Source organism: Dipodomys merriami, unplaced genomic scaffold, assembly GCF_024711535.1.
Source record: "Dipodomys merriami isolate MVZ:Mamm:240054 unplaced genomic scaffold, mDipMer1.0.p SCAF_202, whole genome shotgun sequence".
In the NCBI taxonomy this organism is placed as follows: Eukaryota; Metazoa; Chordata; class Mammalia; order Rodentia; family Heteromyidae; genus Dipodomys; species Dipodomys merriami.
The window spans coordinates 2,136,986-2,163,480 of NW_027203405.1; the positions used below are offsets into that span (position 1 = coordinate 2,136,986).

The window sequence follows — 26,495 nt, forward strand, 5'->3', positions numbered from 1 at the left end:
ATTTTATTGTTATCTTTAAGTAGTTATATAAAGAAGTTCCCATTCTATAAAACAGCATATGAATACAAGGTGTCAGACAACACTGTCACCCATCGCTCCTCACCCACCCCTTCCCTCACTGTGATAAAAAAATTGAGATTAGATGATTACATAAATGTCACGTATTTCACAGTATTGTGGAACAGTGATACTTAGTTAAAGTCACAAACACATTTTAACCTTCACAAGGCAAATCGTCATTACCGTGGTCTATACAGTTTGTGAATTCTAAGAGCAAGGCCTTATCTCAGGTGGCCATGTGGTCTGCCGTGGGCCCAGCTACTTGGGAGGCTGAGACAGAAGCTCTAGGCCAGCCAGGTAACGTAGCAAGGTGTAGCTCAAAAGAAAAACATCCATGTGCCAGTCCCCATTAGTGCAAGAATAAAATCTCTAAATGCCATTTTATTCTAATTAGAAAATAAATTTTTTTGTGTGCCAGTACTGAACTCAGGTCTTGGTGCTGACCTTTAGCTTTTTTGCTCAAGTCTGGTGCTCTACCACTTGAGCCACCACTCCACTTCTGACTTTTTGGTGGCTAATTGGAGCGAAGAGTCTCACAGACTTTCCTGCTCTGGTTGGCTTTGAACCATAATCCTCAGATTTGTCTATTGAGTAGCTAGGATTGCAGTTGTGAGCCCTGGCAAATGGTTTCATTCTGATGTTTAAATCTTGAATTTGATCACATGAGTAAACAATGGGAATCATTTTATTGTGTTTAATCAATGACATCTGAATTGTCTGGGATCCCCGGGCTGAGGTTGGGTATGCAGAATAGCTGGAGCCTCACGGCTGACTTGGGAAGACCCTCTGAGGCTGGTGTTTATTTGGTGTTGGTCCATATGGTACAGTGGTAGATGCTCTGAGTTGGAACTTGGGCTGACCCAGGACTTTGATTTGTTTTTGAGAGCTCTGAAGAGAGGTGTACTGGGTGTGACATTTATCTTCATGCTATGTCTTATTTCAAAAAGAGCATCATGGGTAGCCTATGTTATGTGCTAAACTGTGGGCTTTGAACTGAGAGCTGACCATAGAACTCTGAACTCAGTTTTCAGGAGATGGACAAGGCATGGCATGGTGGATGTCTGGCACTTGCTGAACTTGGTAGACGAGGCCTGTTACTCCCATTGCGACTCTCAGAGGGTAAGTAATTGAAACACGTAAATCTGTCCTTAGGCCTTTTGTGGCATGATGGCGTTGCTCTGCTGAGCTGTATCCCTGGCACGGCCAGTTGTAGACCTAGTGTTAGTGTAGCAAAGTGCATTAGATGTACCTTCCAGACTCCTTCCTCATACCAGGCTTGATAATTTCCTGATGACCTCTTGGATAAGCTGTGGAACTTCCCTAAGCAGATGCCCTGCATTCTGGGTCTGGAGGGCTATGGGCTGTTGTGTCGTCTGGTTTTCTTACCTTGAGAGCTGATTTCCACTCTCTTGCTGTCACCTGTTGAACCCAGTGCTCCTGCAACATCCTGTGTTGCCTGCGTGACAGTGGTGCCCTGGGATGAGGCTGCTGGAGTAGAGTAGAAAGCTTGGAGAGCTCTCCAGCAGCCTCCGTGGAGCACAGTGTGGTGGATAAGCAGAAGGACCCACGGGCCAGGCTGGCTCTCAGCCAGAGGCAGAAGATGGGGCGGTAGGGGCCTGCTGCCGTAGAGTTGATGGGGAAAGCCCCTGGGGTGGCTGCAGATGCTCTCTGAGTGGGAGGTAAAGAAGTCTGAAGAGGCCTCAAGGACCTGTCTGAGTGAATCCCACAGTCGATGCACCAGAGGTGGCTTTTGTCCAGAACAAAGATGCTGGACCATGTGTCCTGTTTCACCAGCACTGAGTTAAGTTGTCTACCCCAAGCGCTACAAGTGAGTGTGCAGATCCGCTGTGGTTACCACTTCTGTTTGTGTAGTCTTCTGTTTTTCCAAAACCAGCATTACTGGATAACTATTACTCACGAAAGGTGTGCAGTTAGGTGGTCTTTAGTACACTCAGGGTTGTGTAATGGCACTGTAACTTAACTTACCATTTTCATAGCTTCAGGTAGAAACCCTGATCCTGAGTGCAGACACTCACCCTAACTCCCCAACTCCTGGGCAAAATGGATCCCCTCTCTACTGCTCTGTTTTGCCTTTTCTAGACATTTCACATAAGCACTCTGTGATATGTGCTCTTTTATGTCTAAATTCTTTCACTTAGGGCATTGTTTTTGATGTTCATCCACTTTGTAGCAGGCCAGATGTTTTTACAGCTGAATAGTATTCTATTGTATTCATTTACTACATTTTATTCTTTCATCATCTGGCAAACATTTAAGTTGTTCTCGCCTTTTGGCTATAGTGAATAATACTCCTGTGAGCATTTGTGTACAAGGTTTTGTAAGAGAGACTGCTAAGTCAGTTTAAGATACTGCCAAACTTTTCTAATGGCTGTACCATTTTACATTCTTATCATCTATATACAAGGATTCCAGTTTCTCTACAACCTCACCGCCATTGCTTTTTGTTTCTCTTTATTTAAAAATAATAGCAATGTAGCCAGGCGTTGGTGGCTCACACCTGTAATCTTAGCTACTCAGGAGGCTGAGATCTGAGGATCACGGTTCAAAGCCTGCCCGGGCAGGAAAGTCCGTGAGACTCTTTTATCTCCAATAAACCACTAGAAAACGGGAAGTGGCGCTGTGGCATAAGCGGTAGAGCACTCGCCTTGAGCTGAAGAGCACAAGGACAGTGCCCAGGCCCAGAGTTCAAGCCCCATGACCAAAATAAAAAAAAAAGCAATGTTACACGAGAGGCTGAGATCTGAGGATTGTGGTTCAAAGTGAGCCCAGGCAGGAAACTCCATGAGACTCTTATCTCCAATAAACCACTAGAAAACCGGAAGTGGCGCTGTGGCTCAAGTGAAGAGCTGAGGGGCAGTGCCCAAGCCCTATGACCAGAAAAAAAAAGCCACCCTATGAGTATGGAATGTCATCTCATTGTGGGTTGGTTTGTGTCCCTGCTGACTGAGGAACAGCTTGAGCTTAGCTCCCAGGTATTAGTATAGGTAGCAGCTGTTTCTATAGCCTAGACTGAATGGATTGTTTATCACATTTCTTCCTACCTTGAATTTGTGAGGAATTGTGATCGGTACAGCAGAGGCAAACTGTCTTGTGAGGAAGGGTCGGCCCAGTCCCCTGGGAACGGGGTGGTGGTGATTCACTATTGAATACAGAGGTGGTTGGTGAACTTCACACGGATGCTGCAGTCTGGCCCTCTTCAAGAGTCAGCGGGTCCCCAGGCGCATCGGTAGAGATGAGTTCCACTGTTGAGCACTGGATGTGCCTGAGACTTGGTTGAGCAGGGTCTCGGACTCCATCGTGCTGTGGAGCCCAACCATTGTCGCTCTTCCCGTCCCTTCTTCCTTGGCACTTGTTTGTGTCACAGGACATCACACATTGAACTGATCCCCTGCCCTAGAGTAAGGGGAAGGCATAGGTACCATAAAGTGTCACACTGTTGTTGCAGCTTTGAAACACGGTGTAGAGTCAATGAACTGCTCATGTTCATAGTCGGCCTTCTGCCTGGTGCTACCTTTCTTGGGAACTGAAAGTTGCTGTAGGCTTTTCCTGTGCCTGGTAGGGCCTGTCTTGTGAAGCGTTGTATCAGCAGAGGTCCGTCCGGCAGGCACAGGGCAGGCACGGGGATGGTAGGTCTTAACGCTTACTGAGCATCTGTGCAGCATGCTTTTTACGTTTTCACTTAAAAAATGTTTTTATTTATGTATTTATTTATTTATTTTTGTTAGTCCTGGTGCCTGACCTCTGGGCCTGGGCGCTGTCCCTCAGCTCTTCAGCTCAAGGCTAGCGCTCTACCACTTGAGCCACAGCGCCACTTCCGGCCTTTTTCCTTATGTGGTGCTGAGGAATGGATCCCAGGGCCTCATGCATAAAAGGCAAACACTCTTATCTTCCCAGCCCTTAAATTTAATTTTATTGTTTGTTTTTTTTTTTGGTTCGGTTGTGGGGCCTGAACTCTGGGCCTGGACCCTGTCCCTCAGCTCTTCAGCTCAAGGCCAGTGCTCTACCACTTGAGCCACAGCGCCACTTCCGAAATTTTTCTTTTTTGCTTATGTGGTGCTGAGGAATCGAACCCAGGGCCTCATGCATGCAAGGCAAGCGCTCTACCACTGAGCCACCTTCCCAGCCCTTAAATTTAATTTTAAATCTTGAACTTCTACCTCTAGTTAGCCAGATTACAGGTGTGGACTACCTGGGCATGTGTTTATTTTAGATCTTACACCGTTCCTCTGAGAAAAGTCTTATCTTTATAAAACTGTAGTTGAAGGCACATGGTTGAGCAGTCCTGCTATTTTGTGGTCTCCTCTGAGCTGTTGTGTCCCCTATATGGCATTCTATTTAGTTGAGAAGCAAAAGCAGACACTTTGGAAAGACATTGTCTAGGGGACGGGATTCAGATGAGCATGTTGTTACATAGAACTTGTGTTTGTGTTGTAGAGGACAGGGAAACCTTCATGGTTGCATGCTGAAAAGGAAGAAGTGGCCCTGGGGAAGTTAGATTGGAAGGCAAAGGTTCCTACTCTATCTACCTTCAAGGCAATGGCCTTGAGGAGGCCAGCTTTACCACGGGGCAAAGGTTCTGAAGGGGGGTGCTTTCTTTGGATGGCTTTCTAGGGAGTTCTGCCAGTTCCTCTTCTTGCATACATGCATGCATGCATGTGTACACACACACACACACACACGCGTGCTCTCTCTCCCCACATCCCCGCATGTGTTGTAAGCCTATGTCTTGACCTTTACTTCAATGAACAAGTGTCTGTGTTCTCTGTTTCCTGGAGGACCTCATTGAAGACCACTTGGTCTTCGGTACTTCAGGTGTCTCAGATGCCAGGGCTTATCTTCACGAGTCCTACTTTTGATCCTTTTAGCTTTTTCAGAGTTTTTGATCCTTCTTCAGTGTGAATGTGAGTCATGGAGGGCTCCTGCTGGGTTTGAAGGAGCTAATGTAGGGTAGCAGGCCATCAGGATTTCCTCTGTTAAATTCAAGAATAGGTGTACTGTATTTCATTACTGTTACCATTATGACAAAATGTGTGTGCCTAGTTTTGCATTTTATGTATTTTTTCCAGTGTTTTGAGGTTTTTGTTTTGGTGCTGGTTATGGGCCTTGATAGGCAAGGTCCTTGAGGTTTTGTTCTCAAGGATAGTGCGTTACCACTTGAGCCACAGCTTCACTTCTTTTGGTGGTTAATTGGAGATAAGAGTGTCCTGGGTTTTCTTGCCAGGGCTGGCTTTGAACTGTGATCCTCAGATCTCAGCCTCCTGAGTAGCTAGGATGACAGGTGTGAGCTGCTGGTGCCCAGCAAGTGTTTGGCTTTTTGAAGTCAAGCATTCTGATCTATTTGGATATTTAGTGTGGCTCTTATTTTCTCCCTCGCAATTCTTATTTAATGGAGAATTTTGCACATTGGTTTGAATAAAAACTAGTAATCAGTGTTGTTTTGAGCATCTTGGGTGTGTAGACTCATATCTTTCATCCAATTTGAGGTATATACTGCTATTAACTTCTGAAGGCATTTCCCCTGCGTCTTACCCTTCTCTTGCTCTGAGATGCCATTGTAGGTGTGTTGGTTACTTGGTTGTATCTCTCAGGTCTCTTAGGTTGAACCCAACACTCCCCTCCCCTCCCCCATACACTCTCAGCCCCCTTCCCCAGTCTTTTGTGCCTGTACTGAGGCTTGAACTCAGGGCTTTCTGCTCTTGGCTTTTGTGCTCATGGTGCTCTACCATTTGAGCTGTGGTTCTGGTTCATTTATTTATCCTCTCCCCTGCTTCTCAGATAGAGTGATTTCAATTATTCTGTCCTTCAGCTCCCTGATTCTTTCTTTCCTGTGGGCCTGGGTGCTGTTGCTGAGCCCTTCAGCTCAAGGTGAGCGATGTTCTCCCGGCTGAGCCACCGGTTTTCTGGTGGTTCATTGGAGATAAGAGTTTCATGGACTTTCCTGCCCAGGCTGGCTTTGAACCATGATCCTCAGATCTCAGGCTCCTCAGAGTAGCTAAGATGACAGGTGTGAGCCACCGGTGCCCGGCTTCACTGACTATTTCTTGTGCCTGAGCAAGTCTGGTCTCAAGCTCTCGTTTTAGAGGGTTCCCCCTCCCTTGTACTGGAGAGTGAGCCCAGAGCCTTGTATTTGCTAGGAAGTACACTGCCCTCTGAGCTGCATATACCCCAGCCTCTTCCTCCCCCTTTTTTCCCATAGTTCATTTGAAAGTATTTTAATTTTTTCTTTTTTTTTTTGGGTCCGGTCGTGGGGCCTGAACTCTGGGCCTGGGCGCTGTCCCTCAGCTCTTCAGCTCAAGGCTAGCGCTCTACCACTTGAGCCACAGCGCCACTTCCGGCTTTTTTTTCTTTTTGCTTATGTGGTGCTGAGGAATCGAACCCAGGACCTCGAGCATGCAGGGCAAGCGCTCCACCACTGAGCCACCTTCCCAGCCCAGTATTTTAATTTTTAAGACAGGGTGTCAAGGAGTAGAAGAGGAGAGCAAATGATGGCATTTCAGAACTATGACAAATAGATTTCCTTCCTTGGCCCTTTTTTTTTTTTGTCGATTGTGGGAGCTGAACTCTGGGTCTAGGGCTGTCCCTCAGCTCTTCAGCTCAAGGTGAGACACAGCACCAATTCCGGCTTTTTTCTACTTATGTGGTGCTGAGGAATCGAACCCAGGGCCTCATGCATGAGGGGCAAGCACTCTACCACTGAGCCACCTTCCCAGCCTGGCCCTTCTGTTTTTGAAAGAGGGTCTTTGCTAACTTTGTCTTGCCTCTGCTTTCCAAGTGTTAGAATTACAACTATGTGCCATCATGACTTTTGTGATTTTTTTTTTTTTTTGCCGGTTCTGGGTCTTGAATTCTGGGGTCTGAACACTGTCCCTCAGCTCTTCAGCTCAAGGCGAGCGCTCTACCACTTGAGCCACAGTGCCACTTCTGGTTTTCTGGTGGTTTATTAGAGATAAGAGTCTCATGGACTTTCCTGCCTGGGCTGGCTTTCAACCATATATTATTGATATTCTGAACTTGCTCAGATGGTACTCTCTTGGTTTTCTTTAGCTATAAAAGCACTGTTTAAGGCAGTTGACTTAATGTAGTAAGTCTAATGTCTAGACTGCCTCAGACTGTACTTTTCTGTTTCTTTGAATACATTGTAACTTTCTATTGGTTGAAAGTGGAGCATTTTGAGCATTATTGTGGGGAGCTCCAGAAACCAGACCCCCTGGGCATTTGCTTTGGTGGCATGCTGAGGCCTGTGTTGCCCACTGTCTCTCGGTTTTCCAGACTGTGTACTGACCATGTTTTGTATTTGGTCACTTACATCTGTTCTGTATCCCAGATATGACCTGATGGGAGTTTGGCTGATATATCTCATTCTTTGTTGAACATCCCTTGGTTGCTGTAAGTCAGTACTGCAAAAGCTGACCCTGTCGGTTTTGGCCAGCTTAGTGGTTTTTTGGTAGAGGGAGATTTTCAGAGTGCCCACTTTGCTACGTTCTGTGATAGCAACCAACAACGAACATTTGTGTGATGTGGCATCTGTTTGGGTCTTTGAGGAGCAGATGCCAAGATTAAATGTGGAAGGGTTTTGTGAAGAAGCAGCCTGTGAGAAAGATGGGGAGAGGAGCAAGAAGGCTGGAGAGCCCTGTCTGGCCAAAGTTGTGCATGCATGGGAGAGGAGGGCCAGATTGAGCACAAACTCTGACCCTAACTGCAGGCTGAGTACGCCCTGGGTGGTGGGGCAGCGCTGCATGCTCTGCCAGGCAAGAGATGCTAGCTGCTGAGGTCCCTCTGGTGACACTCGGTGAGCTTCCCCCTGGTCCTCGGAGTGCCGGGAGCTGACAGAGTATTGAGTGCATAGTGATGACCCTTTTCTTCCCGTGTGAGACTTTGGGTCCTGATATGGAGCATGGTGCTTGAAGAATTGTTCTACTTTTTTTTTTTTTTTAATTTAATTAAATTAATTTATTTTTTTGGGTCTGCTTGTGGGGCCTGAACTGTGGGCCTGGCGCTGTCCCTCAGCTCTTCAGCTCAAGGAGAGCGCTCTACCACTTGAGCCACAGCGCCACTTCCGGCTTTTTTCTTTTTGCTTATGTGGTGCTGAGGAATCGAACCCAGGGCCTCATGCATGCAAGGCAAGCGCTCTGCCACCGAGCCACCTTCCCAGCTCCTTGTTCTACTTTCTGTAGGTACTTATTATTAGGAAGTGTCTGTGTGTGGGGGAAGAATGTGGTATCACATATTGGTGCATATAAAAAGCATTGGTGCTTATAAAAAATTCAAGGCAGGTCAGCAACTATTGTGTACTTGTTGAGATTTGCATCATGGACTTGTGAAGTTTGGGTGAGTGGTAAGTGGTGGTTTGAAAGGCACCACAGACTGCCTGGTTCTCCAAGACTCATCTTTGGGTGTAGTTTGCAGCAGTGGCATTTCAGGTGTTCCTTAAAAGAGTTGTGACAAGCACTACATCCCTCATTTGAATTTTTTTTTTTTTTTTTCCAGTTGTGGGGCCTGAACTCTGGGCCTGGGCACTGTCCTTCAGCTCTTCAGCTTAAAGCTATCGCTCTACCACTTGAGCCACAGCGCCCCTTCTGTTTTTTTCTGCTTATGTGGTGCTGAGGAATCGAACTCAGGTCCTCATGCATGCAAGGCAAGCGCTCTACCACTGAGCTACCTTCCCAGCCCTGGCATTTGAATTTTAAGTAAATTCTACCAGTTTCAAAGTGTGTTGTGCTGTCTCTGTTACAACTCTAGGATTAGAACTCTTAGGTTGCCTTTTTGTAATGGTGAGGGGACACAGGGATCACAGGGTCCTTGTTCACTACCCTCCATCAAAATTTTCACAGACATTTTTCCCCTCACAGCAGTTTGACCTTTGTTCTTCCTGAATCCATCTTTTTGCTACATTTCCCAGAGAATTTTGGTCTGGGCGTGACCTACTCTGTGTGTAGGGATCTCTTAACTATTCCCTGTTTGTATCTTCACAAAGTAGTGCTTGAGAGTGGAGACTTCACTTCTCAAATCCCATAGCAACAAGGTGCAGCCTACTTAAGTTTGCCTAGATAGAATTTGAAAAATGAATTGCTCAACAAGACTGGTTTTACTGGGAACACGCTGGTGAGTGCTGCTTTTACTTGCAAAGGTGAGGTTTGTATCAGCCCTACTTTCTTTCATTTTCATCTTCAGCTCTTAGTGGTAAGATGCCTGTTCATATTAAATAAGCAACTGGGGATGGCAGCAGTTTTGTTTTAGCAATGGTCATTGCAGGTACTTTTGCATGTTTACTCCAGATTGTCATCTGCTGTTAGCAGACAACTTCATTGGGACCTCCTCTGTATTGCAGCTACTGAGGAACTGAGAGCTGTTGGCAGGACAAGATTTATCATGTAATCACACAGAATTCCCCTGCGCAGTGCCTACAACTTGGTTGTAATGTAGGGTCTCGGGTGACTGGCCATGAACTGTAGGAGATGAGAATGGAGAGTATCCCCGCTCCCGAGATCTAGCAAGGCAGGGTTCTTGAGACTTTTCTCTGAAACCTCCAAGGCTCAGGACCCCTGAATGGTCTTTGAGGGACCCTGGGGGCAAAGGTTTGTATGCACCTGTTCTTGATTCTTCACACTCACAGATAGAAACTCACATACATATGTACTTTCTTAGTTTAATTGCTGCTGTCTTAGCAGTTCACTGTTTTTCAGTGAGTTTTATGGCAAAATACTCTAAAGGATCCCGCAAATTTATATTTGTCTTCATCTTGTGTGTCATTAAAATTCACATGAGTTTATTGGAAAATTAGCAACATGTACATCATTGTAGGGATGAGGCCAGGTGAATCAGAAAATTCACTGTGACATCATAAGCAAATGGAGTAAGTTGCTCATACCTTTACCACATTTTTTCCTTGGTGGAAATAAATTACTTCTATAAGCAGTCTACTGATGCTTGTTTAGTCAGAACAATCACAATACTTGATAATGTTGAAAGTGATGTTTCTGGTATTTCCCCAGTAATTGTTATTTATTTCAAAACGTGTAGCTAGACTTAATAGAAAAACAGTTGACACAGTTAAAATGGTTTGTTATACAGTTAAAGTATTAAAAGACCCTCTTGTAAGGTAGCGTGCAGAGCAGAGCCGCCTGCTGGTTTTGTACATTTCACAAATATGGAAGCCAGGCTTTTCACTTATCTCTTGTGAGCCCTTCTTACGCTTTTATAACTGGAAAACACCTTTTAACATTCATGTTTAACATTTACAAAAATGGAATTGAATTACTCGATTACGCTTTTTCTTTTGCCCACCCTGTCCTTTTCCTCCCTCCCTCCCGTCCACCTTCCCTTCTCCCTCCCTCTCTCCTTCCTTCTTCCTTCCTTCCTAACTGCACTTGTAAGAATTGGGTGAAAAGCGAAGGTTCAGTTAGGCACATACCTCTTCTAGTGCTTTTGAGTTTGGGGCCAGGTTGGGCAGCACAGCAAGACCCTGTCTGACAAAAATACAAGGAGAAGGTGCTGCTTGAGCCCCGGGGTGAGGGTGTTCGTGGGCAGCCTCAGGACACCCGGGTCCTTCTGCGCAGAGTGAGCACTCTTGGGGCTGCGTCATTTGGCTTGGGCTTCTTAGCTCCTGCCTGGGCTTTTCCTGTATCCCTTTGACTTGTCCTCTTTTGACCTTTGGGCTTGGGCTCACACTGAGTCCCCTGGCTCTCTGTGGAACTCAGAGTGGGCATGTCTTGGCAGGCAGACTCCTGGGCTGTGGCCTCCCCACAGCCCACCCCGATATTCCCTGGGCTGTAGGCCGCCAGTTGACAGAGGGCCACGGCTGCAGTTTGCTTCTGCTCCTCACTGCTGTCTACTACACGTGCACCCGGGGTCATCTCGCTGGGGGCCTCCTCGTGCTGGGTCTCTGCCTGGCTTGGGTCATCCTCAGACCCCTTTTCCTCAGTCTTTGGAAGAGCGGCAGTGGCAGCAGCTGCTGTCCCTTGCGGTGGGCTGCAGAGGGCAGGCCTCGGAGCCCATGTGTTGCAGGGGTCCTTCACGGAGAGATTGAGGGGCAGGTCCTGCAGTGCTGAGAAGCCCAGGTGGTCTGCCTGGGCACTGCCTGTGTACATGGGTCCGTGAGAGGCTATCGGTGTTGTTGCTTCTGACTTTTTGGAGAGGTTGAGGGGGCTTATCCTGGAACTATCCTCTGGGCTGCTGGGCGGGGCCTCTGCATGGGGAGAGGTGCTGCCCGTTTGAGTCGGAGAGTCCCTGTCCGTGGCTTGGAGGAGGCTGGAAGAAGTCAGAAAAAGCTTTAGTGAGGACTTGGGAAGCAGCCACATAAAGCACTCCGAGTAAGTGTGAACGTGGCTAGATGCCCCAAGCCTAAAACAATACAGCAGAGGTTTAGAAAATGACCCACTCTTACCTTTTTGGAGACTCTGCCTCGTGTGTAGGAGGCCGGGAAGGAGGATGTTCTTCACTCTTCAGGACGGGTCTGAAGGCTGTGGGGCACGGCTCTGGCTGTGCAAGCCCCCCCGGGGTCCCTGTAGGGGGGGCTTTGGCGGAGAGGTCCCACAGCCCCTCGCACGTCTGACTTGTCTGTGTGAAGTTGGTGGGGCTTGGCCTTCCTGGGGAACCTGTGGCTGCACTACCTGCACGGGGGCTCATTTTGGCCCCTTCCCCTTCCGTGTCCCTCTGCCCATCTTTGGAAGTGTCTTTCGCCTTGGAAATGGAACTTTCCTTCTCAAAGTCTGTGGGCTTTTTGTGTGGATTTGAAAGGTTTAACTCAGAAGGACTTGAAGATGGGTAGGCCAGCGTAGGTTCTTCAAAGAGACGAGCGCTCTGATCTCGTGTGATGCCAGTGACAGGTGGGAGCCTGAGACCATAGGAGGAAAATGCAGACTCTGGCCTATAAAATCCGTAAGGAATCGGTAGGTTGGAGTGGTACTGCTGGAGCAGCCTGTAGTGCTCATAGGTTGATGGAGGGGGATTCAAGTGTTTGGGGATGGGCCCTGGGTGAGGCAGGAAGCGTCTCTGGTCATGGGGCCCGTAGACAGGGAGCAGGGCAGTGTCACACTCAGGTGTGTTCCCAGCTAGCAGGTAGGGGGAGTAGATGGCAGCCAGCCCGTGCTCTGTGTAGAAGGGAGGGGGGTATTCTGGGATTGCTGGGTGCACATAGGGGGGGATGGCACTGAACCCCTTTGTAGATGGGATTTTATGTGGGAACTCGGGTGGGAGGAAGGGGGAGCCAGCTTTCCAGGGGTAGCTAGGCGTGTGAAACGCAGACTTGGTGTGGAAAGAGCTGGCTTTGGTGGTAGGATTGGTTAGTGCCAGCACTTCGGGAGCCTCTGTGTCTTCTGGCCCCCTAAGTCTGTGTTCTCCAACTGGAACAAACGCTGAAGGCCGAGCCCCACTGTCCAGGCTGGGCTGGGTGCCGAGGACAGTGTCAGGAGCCTTTTCCTTCTGGAGGACTGGCTTCTGCAGACACTTGTGTGCTCCCCGAGCCCCAAGTTCCAGATTCTCCTTGGTGTCTTCCTTGCTGAAGCCCTGTGGGGGCTTTGGCTCCAAGCTGGAGAGTCCGTTTGTGAGGGACTTGTTAGAGGCCAGCTTTGTAGTGGGCTCTGGCTGGTGGGTCTGCTTAGGGTCCAGCGAGTTAGACTTGGGGCACTTGGGCACACGATCTTGCTCTGACACTAAAGTGATGGAGTTCTTACAGAGACCATACTTCATGTGATTGAAGAGGTGTGACTTCTCATTGCATGTGAAGGGACACTGGAAGCATTTGTACTTGAAAGGTTTTCCTGGGGGTCGAGGGATGTAGTGTGGCTTTTTTGGTTTTCGTTCCTTCAGGAGACTCATTGCCCTCTGTGTTTGGACTCTGGTCTGTTCACTAGGGTGGCGACTGCTGGCTCTTCAGCGAGATGTGGTGACTTCTGAGGAAGTTCACTCTGTCTTCCCTCTGTTTCTGAGTCCTTTGCTTTGAAGCCGTCTGAGGAGGGCCCCCTCTTGTGCTGCCCAGGGCTGCAAAGGTGGACAGAGGGAGGTGGGTGTTAGGTGAGTGGGTGAGAGGGTTGCGCCTTCCCCGCAGGGACAGTTGTAGTAGAGCATCAGAGCAGGTGATGCCTGCAACCTCTCTGGTTTGCTCTACCAGCTGCCAACATCCTGAAATGTTTTCTGCTTTCTCAAGAATTCCCTGGGGCTAAGGGTGTAGTGATGTATGAAAGTTTAGTGTCAATTCTGAGAATATCTGAAATTCTTCAAGTTTTGGGGGCCCGAATCTGGACCTTCCCTGTATCTGTTTCTTTTTTCTTTTTCTTTTTTTGTCAGTCATGGGTTTGAACTCCAGGCCTGGGCGCTGTCCCTCAGCTCTTCAGCTCAAGACTAGACTTGAGCCACAGCGCCCACTTCAGACTTTTTCTGCTTATGTGGTGCTGAGGAATCGAACCCAGGGTCTCATGCATGCAAGGCAAGCACTCTACCACTGAGCCACCTTCCCAGCCCTCTCTGTATCTGTTTCTATGGGGTTTCTGGGCAGGGTCCTGTCTTGGGGCCATCAGCTAACTTCTCTGGGGGGACCTTCATAGGAGTTGCGAGGTTTCACCCCTTGTAAAGTGTGTGTGTGAGTGTGGCAGCTCTGCCTTCTTAACCTTGTTGCTGGTATATTCTTATGTGATACTTAAAAATCAGGAATGTTTAGATGTGGGACCGTATCCTACCACTTTCTAAACCAAAAATAAAAAGCTAACTTTTATCACTAAGTTGTTTTTTTTATTTCTTGTTTGCCATTTTGTGTTGGGGATGCAACCTCGGGTTTTATGCATACTAGGCAAGTTCTCTACCACCGAGCCACTCACCTAGGCCTAGTAAGGAGCGTTTATGTGGGCTCAGTATAAATAAAAATGCTGTGTTCAGATGACTTAACACAGTTTGCAGTACAAGTCCCTGAGTGACTTTCTGTCTTGTCCACCACCTGTCTCATCTGTGAGTTGGGATAAGCTCACAGGCCTGCCCTGCCCTTTCCTGGATATGCCCCTATGCAGCCAAGTTAAGCCTGTGTAGCCTCTGTGCTCTGGGGGCCAGAGGGAATGATGCCTGGGTAGAGGAGCGCTCATGTTTTCTCCCCAACCCCAAGTGTCCCTTAGAGGCTGCCAGCCTCCTCTCACACACTGCCTCCTAACCAGCACATACAGCAGCTACTGGCCTAGAAGCCCAAGTGACGGAGTGGGTGGGGCCTGGCCCACCGGTGAGGAATCCAGGCCAGACATCTTGATTTGTGTTGCAAATACTTAAAAAAAATTAACCGCTTTTAACAGTCAAAGGTCAGTGGAAATGATTTAGGAAAAGTGTTTGCAGCTGTAAAACTGAGCATGTGAGATGTAGTGTAAAGCAGCACTTTACTTGGGGTGGTCAGATGTCTACCTGGAAACCAGCTCTTTAGGAACAGAAATGGCATGGGAGTCTCAGGTATCACAGCAGTGGGCGCAGTACACGCCGGCTGAAGGAACGTTCCTCCAGTTGTTAGAAAATTGATTTGATTTGGTTTCTCTCCTGATCGATTGTTTCTTGAAAACATTAGCCGGGCGGTGGCTCAAGCCTGTGATCTTAGCTGCTTGGGAGGTGGAGGTCAGGGATTGTGATTTGAGGCTAGCCTGGGCATAAAGGTTTGAGACCCCATCTCAACCAGTGGTTGGGCACAGTGGCATGTTGCTATCCCTAGCAGCACAGGGAGGCCCACGTAGGAGAGAAATGGCGCAGGGGAGTAAAGCCAGAGCCAGCCTTGAACACAGTGGCGGCACAGAGGGGCTGGAGGCGTGACCCAGGAACTGTTCCTGCCTGGTGGGTGAGAGGCCTGGCCCTCAGGACTGCCCAGACCAACTCCAGACAACCATGCACACTGCCATCCCAGCAAGCACTTGGGAGGCTGAGGGGTAATCGAGAGTTCAAGGCTGCATCGAAGGACCCTGTTCCAAACAACAAGGAACCCAGAGGAGCTATGATGCCTTCCTTAAGCTAGTAGAGCAGAGGGTTCAAGGACTGATCCCTAAAGCTATCCGCTGAGAGGCTCAGCAGAGCACTAAGAGTGAAGCAGGGATTTTGGATGAGAAGCAAAACGCTGGAAATGGAGCTGAGCAAAAAACAAAACAAAACAAATTCAACAATTCAGGGACAGCACCCAGGCCCTGAGTTCAAGCCCCCCCCCCACGTGTGCGCACACACACCAGGCCCTGAGTTCAAGTCCCCCCCACGTGCACACACACACACGCACACACACACACGCACACACACACACACACACACACACACACACACGCACACACACACACACACACACACACACACACCAGTTTCGGTTGCCCCATGGTGGGAGAGGCCGGGCCCTGAGCTTTCTTTGGGGTGTGGGGCGGGGGTGGTCTGCCCGGACTCCTGCTGTGTCCTGCTATGGAAGCTGTAAGGTACCCTGTCCAAGGGGGCAAAGTAAATGTGTGATCATAGCTTTATGACTCTCTTTCCCTTTCTTCCTAAAACAAAAGACGTGAGGTAATTCTGTGCAGGCTCAGCCTGTGCCGAGGGGCGTATCTGCCCTGGGTGGTGAGTGTGCAGTCTCTCCGCCTGTCAGGGAACCAGGAGAGCCTGGTTCTAGTCTATGAGGGTGGCTGGGTAAGTCAGTTGGGCTTGTGCGGGCATGCTCCTTATACTCCTGATTCTGAAGGCGTGAGAACCTCTGCAAGTCAGGTTCCCATGGCTGTGTAGGGTATGTCATGGCACAGATCTGAGAGTGGTGATTTCATCACTCGCTGGAAGCACTCTGATCAAAATGATGACAGAGCTGTGTCCTGGTGATACCGAGGGTGGAAGCAGACATCGAACCACACACACTGAAAGGCTCAGAAAGTCCCTCAGGAAGCAAGAAGATGATGGGGCTTCCGAGCAACACTGCTGAATGCTGCTGGTGCTTTTGGACTAAAGAAATTAGCATGCCACAGTGGCCACCGACACACACTGGAGCCTCCAAGCTTGAAAACATGCAGAATGCAGTTGCCAAAGATGAATCTTGGGAATAACTGTTCTTTAGCAGCCCACGCTGCTTTCAGTCAGATGTGGCTAGCTGAAGCCTTGATCTGAGCTCTTGGCGTGTGTGTTTCTGGCTGCAAGACTTTGGGCAGTCTGGGTAGGGCACCCTCTGTGCTTCCTGTGCCCGGGTCCTTAGGTGAGAGTTTTGCTCTAGGATTTATTGCTTGAAAGGAATGTCATAAAAATGGGAGTCCTGGATGCAGCAGTTTTAGTAACTTGGGGTAAATTGACCTCTCCCAATTGCACAATTGCCAATTAAAGCCAGGAAATCAGCTGCTGTGAGGCAGGTGTTAGGCGGTGTAGCTTACTTGTCTATAAAACGGCTGCTGTGGTGGTGAAGTGGGATAAAATGGATGCTTTTGTAAGCTTTTAAATGATGATGTCAGCTGTTGAGCTCTCCGTCCTACTCCAGAGGTTTACAAGGATGGAGAAACCCACCTACAGCCATACAGCAGCTAGGTGAATACATTTGTGAGCAGAGGCTTGAAGCAGTCCTGTTTGGTCAGTTTATAACTGCTGGACTTTGTACTCTTTGGCAGTTACGGGTGTAAAATATTCCAGAAAGAGCACATTGTTGCCAAAACAATGAAACCTAGAACTTTGCTTACAGTAGGTTTGGATTTGCATTCAGAGGTAAAGTGAGGAAGGGGTGTGGCTGAGGGTCCCTTTCCTAGGGGTGGGATTGTGAGTGCACTCCTGGAGAGCTGTGGGAGCGTTGAGTGCTGGAGTCCCTTCCATGAGCGCTTCTGTGAGAATGGCAGTGCCAGTGTGTTAGGAGAGGGACCCCAGCAGGTCCTGTAGCAGGTGCGTCCAGCCTTCCCCTCTTCCCCTCACAGCTCCTTACTTGGGCGTGAGCTGATGTGGCCTGTCTGTGTTTCTTCTGCCTGCCAAGGGCAGCTCTTTTCCCATGTACACCTCCCTTGGTGGCTCAGCTCTGACCTTCCTCTCTGAACCCTTGGACTACAGTGTAGACAAGGTCTGAACAAAGCGCATGTGATCAGTGGGGTGCACAGGGTCATTGAGCTTCTGCCCCATTTCCCTGCTGACACACAGAGGCCGCCTATGTGGCTTTAGTATCTCGTCAAGCTGCTTGACTTTGCCTGTGGAAAGGGCCCTGGGCCTAGAGCTCTCTCCCTGCCCACAGTGCCGTGAGCAGCCTGTGGTTTCAGTTGGCTACAAGGTCTGTTTGTCTTGTCTGCTGCAGGTCCCTGATTGTGGACACTGCAGGTAGCTGCCAGTTGTTTGGGCAACAGTGAGTACTTGGCGTGTTTAAAAAGTTCCTGAGGAGTTTGAACTTGGGAAAGAAGACAAGAAAGACAGTATTTTACGAGACCTCTGACAGTACGCCATGGGGGTAATTACAGCTTGGCTTTGTGGGGCAGCCCTGGCAGGCCAGGTATCTAAGCCTGTCCTGCGTATCCACCTGCAAGCTAGGGCAGTGCAGTGCTGTGTGTCCAGCTGTCTGGCACCGAGCCTGGCAGGTGGAACATCTTGAAGGGCATGGTATAATTACCACACTGTGATGTGGCGTTATTGCGCCATTCGAGGGCATGCCACGGTCCTCTACCCACCGGCTGTCGCAAGAACAAGATTTGTGAGTTTTACTCCAGTTGAGCTTCTGAGCGACGGCCGCCACTCCCTCCCAGACTTTCTGTTCTTTAAGATGAAGGTAGACTTCAGGACAGACATGACCTAGCCAGGAGGTATCTTCTGTAGTAAGTTTGGAAGAAAGGATCCAGAAAACAGCCAGGTGCTCTGCCGTGTCAGCCCAGTACACACACAGTGCTGGAGGGTCTGAGTGCCCGGCTTGGCCTGTTGCCCCTGATCCCAGCTTGCCTCATTTGTTCTTCATAGACCAGCCTTAAACCCTGGAGTGCCTTGGTTCATGTGAGTGACACGGATGCCAACAAAACAGTGTAGACAATTCTACCTAAGTGAAATCTGACCTGGTCAGACTTTGCCAATGATCGGGTCAATAATTACTTTCACACAGAGTTATGAGAACTTTCATAGAAAGGAAAACCACCCTTTGATTGTATTGGCCTTAGCAATTAAATGAAAACCTTGTTGGTAAAAATTTTGCTTTTGAAAGATGTCAAAATTGTACTTAAACTTCAAAGTTTAAAAAATTAGATTAGAAGTTAAGCCAGCAGGGAACAATTAAGCAGTAATGAAAATCTATTTTGATTTACCTTTCATGAATTTTATGGCAGAAGGAAGAACTCAATTTCTAAATAGGCTTATTCGTATTCTTAGTATTTAAGTGTCAGCTCCATTAGGAGTTTTGTAATCGTGGTCTGTATCCCCACAGTGCACCTGCTAGGTCCTGAGTAATCCTCAGAGCACAGAGCAGGGCAGAGAGACACACCAGCAAGCATTCATCAAGCTAGATACTTTAAAATATTACCAGTGTAGTTTTGAAACAAAACTCAAATCTAAGAAGAAATTGTAAGCACTTACCAGAGGTGGGTAGTGCGGGCTACAGCGTCTGGGGCTGGCTGCCGAGGCTGAGGAGCAGGAGGTGTTCTCACGCCGGCTCACTGGCTGGGTGAAACTGGAGCCGGCTGTTCCAGTGGGAGGGATTTAAGTGTAGGAGTTGAGCCCTCAGGGCGTAGAGATGCACCTGATATTCCTCCGCCCGCAGCTACGATTCATGTGTTTGCACCCACTGAGCTCGGTGCAGCCTCACGGAGACGGGACCTGGTGATCTGGGCGCCAGCGCTGTGGCTGTGTGAGAGCCATGTTGGTGCCGTCCGGACAGGAAAGGGTTAAAGGGCCAGGTGTGTCCTCGCCAGGGTGCAGGTCCCGGCGAGGGTCCTGCTCGGATAGCTGACACAGGGTAGACTCCGGTGAGCGAGCCTAGGGTGGATGCCCCGTGGCAGGCAAACAGGCTTATTCTGAAGTAAGTTTCTTCCCCTCCACTCTGACAGCGTCCCTCATGGTGTCTTCATTGTGAGGGGCAGCCAGACGTCTTTCCACCTGTGTGCCTTTCGATCTTACCATGGCTCGCAAGCGTCTCTGCTGAGGTCCCCTGAGAGCTGAGCTGGCAGGGCGGGAGCCAGCCTCTCGCCTGTCACAGGAGCCTGTTCCTGCGTGCTGGGGCCTGCGTCGGCTGTGGGGCCGGGGCGCGTGTGCGCCCGCGCGCGCGCGCGCGCTGTCAGGACGGTTACACTGCACACCACCACACACCCTCTTTAAAAAATAATTCAGATACTTCACTTGGGGTCATTTTGTTCTCTCTCCGACTGCTTGCTCATTTATTCTGAGGCCCTGACCTGGTGTGTAGTGTCGGTTTGGGGACGGGAGAAGGAGGTGAGGAGGTGCTAGCACAAGGACAGGCTCCATATAGCAGACATGCTGTTCTTTCTTTTCTCCCCTTCATTTAAGACTTAAGATTTTAACTTGGCTTTACCTTTATATTTAATTCTTACTTTTTTTCAGTTAACTTTTGTTTCAATCAGATATCTATATAATTTAAAAAGTAAAAAATAGTTCCATAGTCCTTTCACAAGGACAGCGTTGCTGTGCGATTCCTCTTATCTGCCTTCGGCTCCGTGGCTTGAGACGTCTGCTGTTCGTTTCAGGTCGCTGTGGTCTTGGGGCAGGGGTTGTGGCAGAGCTCCATGGGTGATGCGCTTTCCCCTCGCATGTGGCTAATCAAGGGTACAGATAGTCACCCCCTACCTGCACGCTGCTCCAGTGTGGCTTGTATCAGAGGACACCCCCAAGAGCGGGCTGACTTAGGACAGCTCGAGACTCCTAGAGAGCAGAGTGGAAGGTTCTGGTCTCTGAAAGGACAGGCCATTTTGTTCGTGCTTTGCTGAGCAGCCACAGCTAGCTGGAGAGCCCGGGTATCTGTGTCCCAGTCCCACGGTGTGCTCCCACGCACTTCATGACCTTTTCTCAGCTGAGGATTTGGTATTTGCCATTGGATTCCAGGGAGTCTTAGTCAGTCTCCAGGTCTCACCCCCTCCCCACGCTGCACTCCCGTCTCAGGTGTTTTCTGTTGGTTTGGAGCCCTGCTCCCTTCTCCCTGGTTTAGGCCTTGCTTTGTTGTTTCATAGGGTGCCACGCTGCCCTCTCGCCCTTGCTCAGAGGACCTTCCTCGGTCCTCCCACCCTACAGCCAATGTGGACATCATACACCCAGCACTCGAGCGCTGTCAACGGTAATGCTGTTAGTTTACGGTGCTTCCTCAGCGACTCGAGCCCTGACTGTTCACAGGGCACCGCCTTGCCACCTGCCCCAGCCCAGAGCCATCCGGCGCAGCCTGATGGATTCCAACGCGGATTCAGGATAGGCTGTGAATGACGATCCCTGGTTCTTGATGTGTAACTCGTTCTTGTCTGCATATGCTTTTCTTTCTCCTCTGCATTCTGTTTCCTTAGCTTTGTTTTCAGGCACTTCTGTTAAGTGGCTCCTTTTCATAGTCAGCAGCTCTCATTTCCCAGAGTTCTGAGTGGTCTTGTTTTGATATCTGATTCTTGTCTCTCTTAGATAATGATAGTTTTTGGCTGGGGCAGGGTAGGTATTGAACCCGTTGCATTGCTTGTGGCACTTTCCTGTTTCCACCGAGCCCTGCCCGCCATTCCGACCTCATCTGGGGCCACATCTAGGGGGCCAACTATGTCTCCCAAGGGGGCTTCTCTGTGGTGTTCCTTTGTAGATCCTGAGTTCTTGGGCCTTTTGGAGACTGTGTTGTTTAAGAGAGTTTGGGGCAGTTTTCACAAACTTCAAGCTTCCTAATCATTCCTGATGATGCTTCCCTGTTCTTCACCCTGTAGCTTATGTCATATGAAGGCAAGTTTTTTTTGTTGTTTCAAGTGTGAAGTTCCATCCCTTAGGTTGGTGTTCAGTCTTCTGTATTACCTAGAACTTTTTTTTTTTTTTTTTTTTTTTTGGGTCCGGTCGTGGGGCCTGAACTCTGGGCCTGGGCGCTGTCCCTCAGCTCTTCAGCTCAAGGCTAGCGCTCTACCACTTGAGCCACAGTGCCACTTCCGGCTTTTTTCTTTTTGCTTATGTGGTGCTGAGGAATCAAACCCAGGGCCTCATGCATGCAAGGCAAGAGCTCTACCACTGAGCCACGTTCCCAGCCCCTACCTAGAAGTCTTGTAATGAAGTTTCTGGCAAGGAAGGTCAAATCTTAGGAGGAGAAATGGGAGTAGTAACCATTATTCACTGAACCTCTTTTGGTCAGGGACCCTGTCTAGTGCCAGCTACATTGGTCCCCTGCTCACAGAACAGGTCATGCAGACTCAGAAAAGCACAGAGAAATAAACTGGATAGAACCGAGTCTGGAGGGTGACTGTCTCATCTGTCCTGTAATACAGAGATGCCTGAAGGTGCTGACTCGAGGAGCTTTGAGGCAGTGGTCATCCTTTGTTTGGCAGCTTCTCGTTGACCTGGGACAGGGTGCTGCTGGGTTTGCATGGCAGTGTTAGCCCACCGGCTGCATCAGGACGTTGCTTCCCGGGCCAGACCTGAATCTGTCTGCAGGACGCTCCCATACTAGAGGGGGCGGAGGGTCAGCAGTGTGGCCAGACCTGAATCTGTCTGCAGGACGCTCCCATACTAGAGGGGGCGGAGGGTCAGCAGTGTGGCCAGACCTGAATCTGTCTGCAGGACGCTCCCATACTAGAGGGGGCGGAGGGTCAGCAGTGTGGCCAGACTTGGCTACAGGTACTTCTCCATTTCATGACTCGCTCTGTTTCTCCAGTCTCTTCAGCAGCAGCACTCTTTTACCTGTTTTGTGTGCTTAGTGTTTTGTTTCTGTGCTTCGTGGCCATCTTTCCATCTATGAGAGGCCAGAGAATGCTTTTCTTTCATGTAAGATCAGACACTTTACCTAGAAACCTTTTAATAAAGAGACTTCATCTCAACCAGTGGCTGGGCATGGTGGTGTGTGTCTTATCATCCCAAAGTGGAATGACTATACAAATAGCCCAGGGCAGCCTGGGCATAAAGGGAAAGTGAAACCCTATCTCAAAAACATAACCAACACTAGCTGGGTGCTGGTGGTTCATGCCTGTAATCCTAGCTACTCAGGAGGCTGAGATCTGAGGATCACGGTTCAAAGCCAGCCCTGGCAGGAAAGTCTGTGAGACTCTTATCTCCAATTAACCACCAGAAAACCAGAAGTGGCGCTGTGGCTCAAGTGGTAGAGCTCTCGCATTGAGCTGAAGAGCTGGGGGACAGCGCCCAGGCCCAGAGTTCAAGTCCCATGACCAACAAAACAACAACAAACACCCACCTCCACCCCCTACATAACCAAACACATAACCAGCACAAAAAGAGTTTGTGTAGTGGTCAGGTGGTAGAGAGCCTGGCCAGGAAACGTGAGGCCCTGAGTACAAGGCATAGAGCCTGTCTGGCAAGTACGAGCCCTGAATACAAATTCGTCTCACCAAAAAAATAAAAGGCCTGAGAATCTGACCCAGACCGGAGTTCTGTGTCTGGCCTGGCAGTGCTACTCCGAGGGCCATGGGCTCTTAATTTCTTTCTACTGGGAATGGTTGTAGTGGAAGACTTAGGATAGTGAGTTATTTCCCTGAGTTCCCCATGACATTCTCGGTTGGGTCCAGGGGCCCCTTTCTTCCCTTGCCTCTTTTCCTCTGATTACATCGTCTCTTAGGAACTTCTGTGACCCCACTTTTCCTTCCCTGCCTGATTTTACCCTTTGCTGAATTCTGGTATTGAGGGTGCGCTTGCTGGAGGCCACAAATCTGTATGGTTGGAGCCCTGTCTGCACTGAGGACAGCTCTTCTCCGTGGTCTGGAGACTTCCTTTAGACCAGGATCTGGCCCTAGGTGCTACTCTTGCTTCACTTGCAGCTGCCAGCCAGGCCCGGAGCAGCAGCCCAGGGGCAAGTCCTGCTGTTCTGCAGACACACCTGCCCAGAGCCTCTGCAGGCCCAGCGGGCTGCTGGCCAAGACAGAGGCAGGCCACGTCCCTCCCAACCTGCACGCTTTGCCTTAGAACTCCTGCAGGAGCCAGCTAGCTGGCCCCAGGCTTGTCCAGGCCAGGGAGGCCTGCATCCTGCCCTTCCGCCCTTGGGGTCCTCCCTTGCCAGACAGAGTCCTGGGCGCTGTCTAGCCTGGTTTCTCGTTTTAAACAAAGTCTGAGACTAACTAGTGGACTCATGTTTTGTTTTGTCAGCTAGTTTAGTGATTCATAAAAGTAAAACTGGAGTTACCTTGGCAGTTCTAGTAGGATAAGAGCAAAGTGTGTGAGAAAATTTGGGGAAAGTTTTATTAGTGGACATTTATGAAGGACTTCATGTGTAAGGCCATTACTGAAGTATGTGTGTATGCATCCATTCAGATGATGAGCTGTTTGAGTTCCTGTGACTCTGGAGCTAATAATATTCTGCTGGATGTTCCTTTTTCCTGCCAGGGTCTCTCCCAGTCTGTCTGTCTTGGGGTGGCTGGTGTGATGGCTTGGTGGCTGCAACCAGAGCCTGCTCTGTGGGCAGCCTTTGCAAGGTACATGCTTTTCTGACAGTTGAAGAAAGTTCTGGCGTGGTAGTGGTTTGAGTCCTCAGGGTGAGAGTGGGTGGAGGCTTTTTGCTTCTGCTTGTGTAGCTAGGCCCAGGTTCTTCCCATCGCTCCCGCTGCTGCTTGCCACCTCTGCTCTGTGTCCGAAGGGAAACCTGGAGCCTGGAGGAGCAGTCTACTTTGTCTTTTGGTGGGAAAATCAGTTCAGGTTTGGGAACTTGGGCCAAGTCGTGAGCATCCCCACTGTTTTCCCTGCCTGCCTCCTGTCTGGCATAGCCGTGGACACTGGGCAGCAGGGCCTTTGTCTTGCTTAGAGTTTCCTCCAGAAGCAGTTTCAGCTCTTGGCCCCACTGATGAACTTAAACTGAACAGGGACAAGGTAAATGTTGGCATTTAGATTTTTTGTTTTTCCCCTTATGCTACCAATAACACCAGTGATGAGAAACATGATAAGAATAACCGTGAATAGACAGAAACATATGGGAAAGGAGTCAAGAATTTAATGATTGCTGCTAAGTCCTTTTCTCAACACCTGATTGCGGCTTCTTCACTGCTTGTCATTTACTTGGTCTTTACGCAGCTTGATCTTCAAGGCCATGCTTTCTTTTTGGCTGTGTTTTGAGCCCATCAATTTCTATTCAATTGTAACAGGTGTCTTTTAGTCTTATGGTTCCAGATACTCATTTTGGTCTGTTTCCTTTTCCCTTCTTACCCTAAGTTCATGTCGGGTTCTGAAAATACGAATCATGTTTTATTGAACACATGCTAGGTCTGGGCATTACTGTGAGCATTCGGATCCACTGTGACTCCTCTGGTTACCCCAGAGAAGAGAAGGGAGCCACAGGCTCAGGGTCAGCACTCCCAGCCGCCTCCTCTCTGCACTTAACAGGGTGCACCAGATGTGCACCAGTGCCCAGGGCACTTTGCCTCTTGTCAGCTTAGCCCTGTGGGGACATCCCTGCCTGGTCCAGGAAGAGGTTTGCACACAATTAGAGGTCGGCGTGAATCAGCAGCTGCTGAGGAAGTTGTGGGGAGGATCTTGCCAGCTCACTGCAGTGCCCACACCGTCCTTGGTATGGACTGGTCGCTCAGCCATGACCTTGTCATCTCTGTGCAACGTATATGTGGTGCTGGAGGCCACCCCTGACTGACAGATGCAGGTGCCAGAGACTATAAAAACCAAAGTTAATAAGGCTACAGAGATAAATGGACAGATCTGGTGTTCTCCTGAGAGCTGAAATACCTCTTGCCATTACTGATCAGCTAATTTACAAAACACTGGATATACACATACACATACGGTATTCTATATAATGTGTATATGCACACAAATATAATGTAACAGTCAAATATATAATACAAATATACAATTAATACGATGTTTTATATTTGAACAGCAGAACTACAGGTTTGATTCCATGGATTTATATGGAACCCTATATTTTCTTAGACACAAAGGAATCTTAAAAAGATTGTGCGTTCATAGACATAAAACAAGTCTTGAGAAATTGAGTAGGCATGTCCTCAGACCACAAAGCAATACCTTTAACAGGTAAAGCATGAAAATTCATTTGAAAAATGATTGGTTTGGAATTGGCAGTTTATTGGTTTAAAAATAGCTCAGAAATAAGCTTTTTCGTGGACCCTGAAGATCATGCACTGTGTACCTGAATAATTATGTTGGTCAAATTTTAGAGTTCTTTTTGCCGAACACAAGACATCATTATTCTTAGACATTATTTCTGAGTCAGTGTTTAGACTTTATGCATGCAGCATTTCTTTCATTCACTTCTGTTTTGACTCTCAGAACTTGTTTCTGTTGGCTTTTTAGTTAAGGTGTGTTGGTAGCAAGCCAGCTCTGTCCTTATTTGGACATTCTTTTTGGCCTTGTTCTTGGGGGCAGCTATCTCTTGGCCCTGTTTCTGCACAAGGGGCATGTGCTGTTGGTGTACTTGTTCAGGATGGGAGCTGTTGCTTCTCTGGGACCATGCTAGGGTTTTTCTCATGCTTTTGGAATTTTGCAGTTTGACTTAACGTGTTGAGATGTGGGTTTCCTTTTCTGTGTCTTGCTTTATATACCTATGTTTCCTGTATCTCACATATCTTTCTATAAAATTCTCCATAATTAACTCTTTGGAGGTCTCTTTTTTTCTGTTTTCTCTCCTGGGACCTGACTTAAGCCTTTGTCAGCCTTGTACTTTTAGGCCTTTTCCTTTCACATTCTTTCCCTTTGGACTTGCATTTTCTACAATTTCTTCAGTTTCTTTGTCTTCACCAGGTTTTCTTTCTTCTGTCAAAGCCAGACATTGTGTTTTAAATGTAAATAATTATGTATATGTGTATTATATATCAGACTTATATATACTAGGTATTTTATGGATATTTAAATATACTTAAAAATTATGTAGTCATTTCTAGTATCTCATTTGTAACTTAATTTAACTTTTATCTTTAATTGGTTAAAACATTTAGGTAGATTTGGGGCTGGGAAGGTGGCTCAGTGGTAGAGTGCTTGCCTTGCATGCATGAGGCCCTGGGTTCGATTCCTCAGCACCACATAAGCAAAAAGAAAAAAAGCCAGAAGTGGCGCTGTGGCTCAAGTGGTAGAGTGCTAGCCTTGAGCTGAAGAGCTGAGGGGCAGTGCCCAGGCCCAGAGTTCAGGCCCCACGACCGGACCCCCCAAAAAACAACAAAAAACAAAAAACATTCATGTAGATTTTTACCAAATTGCTGAGCCCCTTGTTCAGTTAAATCAGGACTTAATGGGTTTGTTTTCTGATTCCCCTGCCACCTTGTTCCATGCGGTCTTTTTGACCGACATGGCATGATACTCAAGTTGGGAACATTTCTGTCTTGGTTAACAGAATTCCCCTGGCTGGTGGCTCAAAACAG

At 48.5% G+C, this 26,495-nt stretch overlaps 2 protein-coding genes across 2 annotated transcripts in view; one reads left to right on the forward strand and one right to left on the reverse strand.

Annotated features, from left to right (window-relative positions):
• The window catches only part of Tbcd (tubulin folding cofactor D), a gene marked incomplete at its 3' end in the record, with an annotated part of 126,673 nt that overhangs the window by 52,797 nt on the left and 47,381 nt on the right, over positions 1-26,495 (forward strand). Inside the window, exon 13 of the mRNA XM_070031580.1 lies at positions 1,085-1,179. Coding sequence (XP_069887681.1) covers positions 1,085-1,179 — 95 coding nt within the window. The remainder of the gene's footprint in view (positions 1-1,084; positions 1,180-26,495) is intronic.
• On the reverse strand, positions 10,399-18,709 carry Znf750 (zinc finger protein 750). Its single transcript, XM_070031730.1, has 3 exons — positions 18,571-18,709; positions 11,465-13,059; positions 10,399-11,328 (listed from the first exon to the last, which is right to left on the reverse strand). The coding sequence occupies exons 2-3, from the start codon at positions 12,895-12,897 to the stop codon at positions 10,611-10,613; spliced, it is 2,151 nt and encodes a 716-aa protein (XP_069887831.1). The 5' UTR covers positions 12,898-13,059; positions 18,571-18,709; the 3' UTR covers positions 10,399-10,610.

Excerpts from the sequence above, each read along its gene's own strand:
- Znf750 (XM_070031730.1), bottom strand. The coding sequence starts at position 12,897 with ATGAGTCTCCTGAAGGAACGAAAACCAAAAAAGCCACACTACATCCCT. Across the intron at positions 11,329-11,464 it reads GAGGCAGAGTCTCCAAAAAG|CCTCCTCCAAGCCACGGACA; the intron begins GTAAGAGTGGGT and ends GACTTCTTCCAG.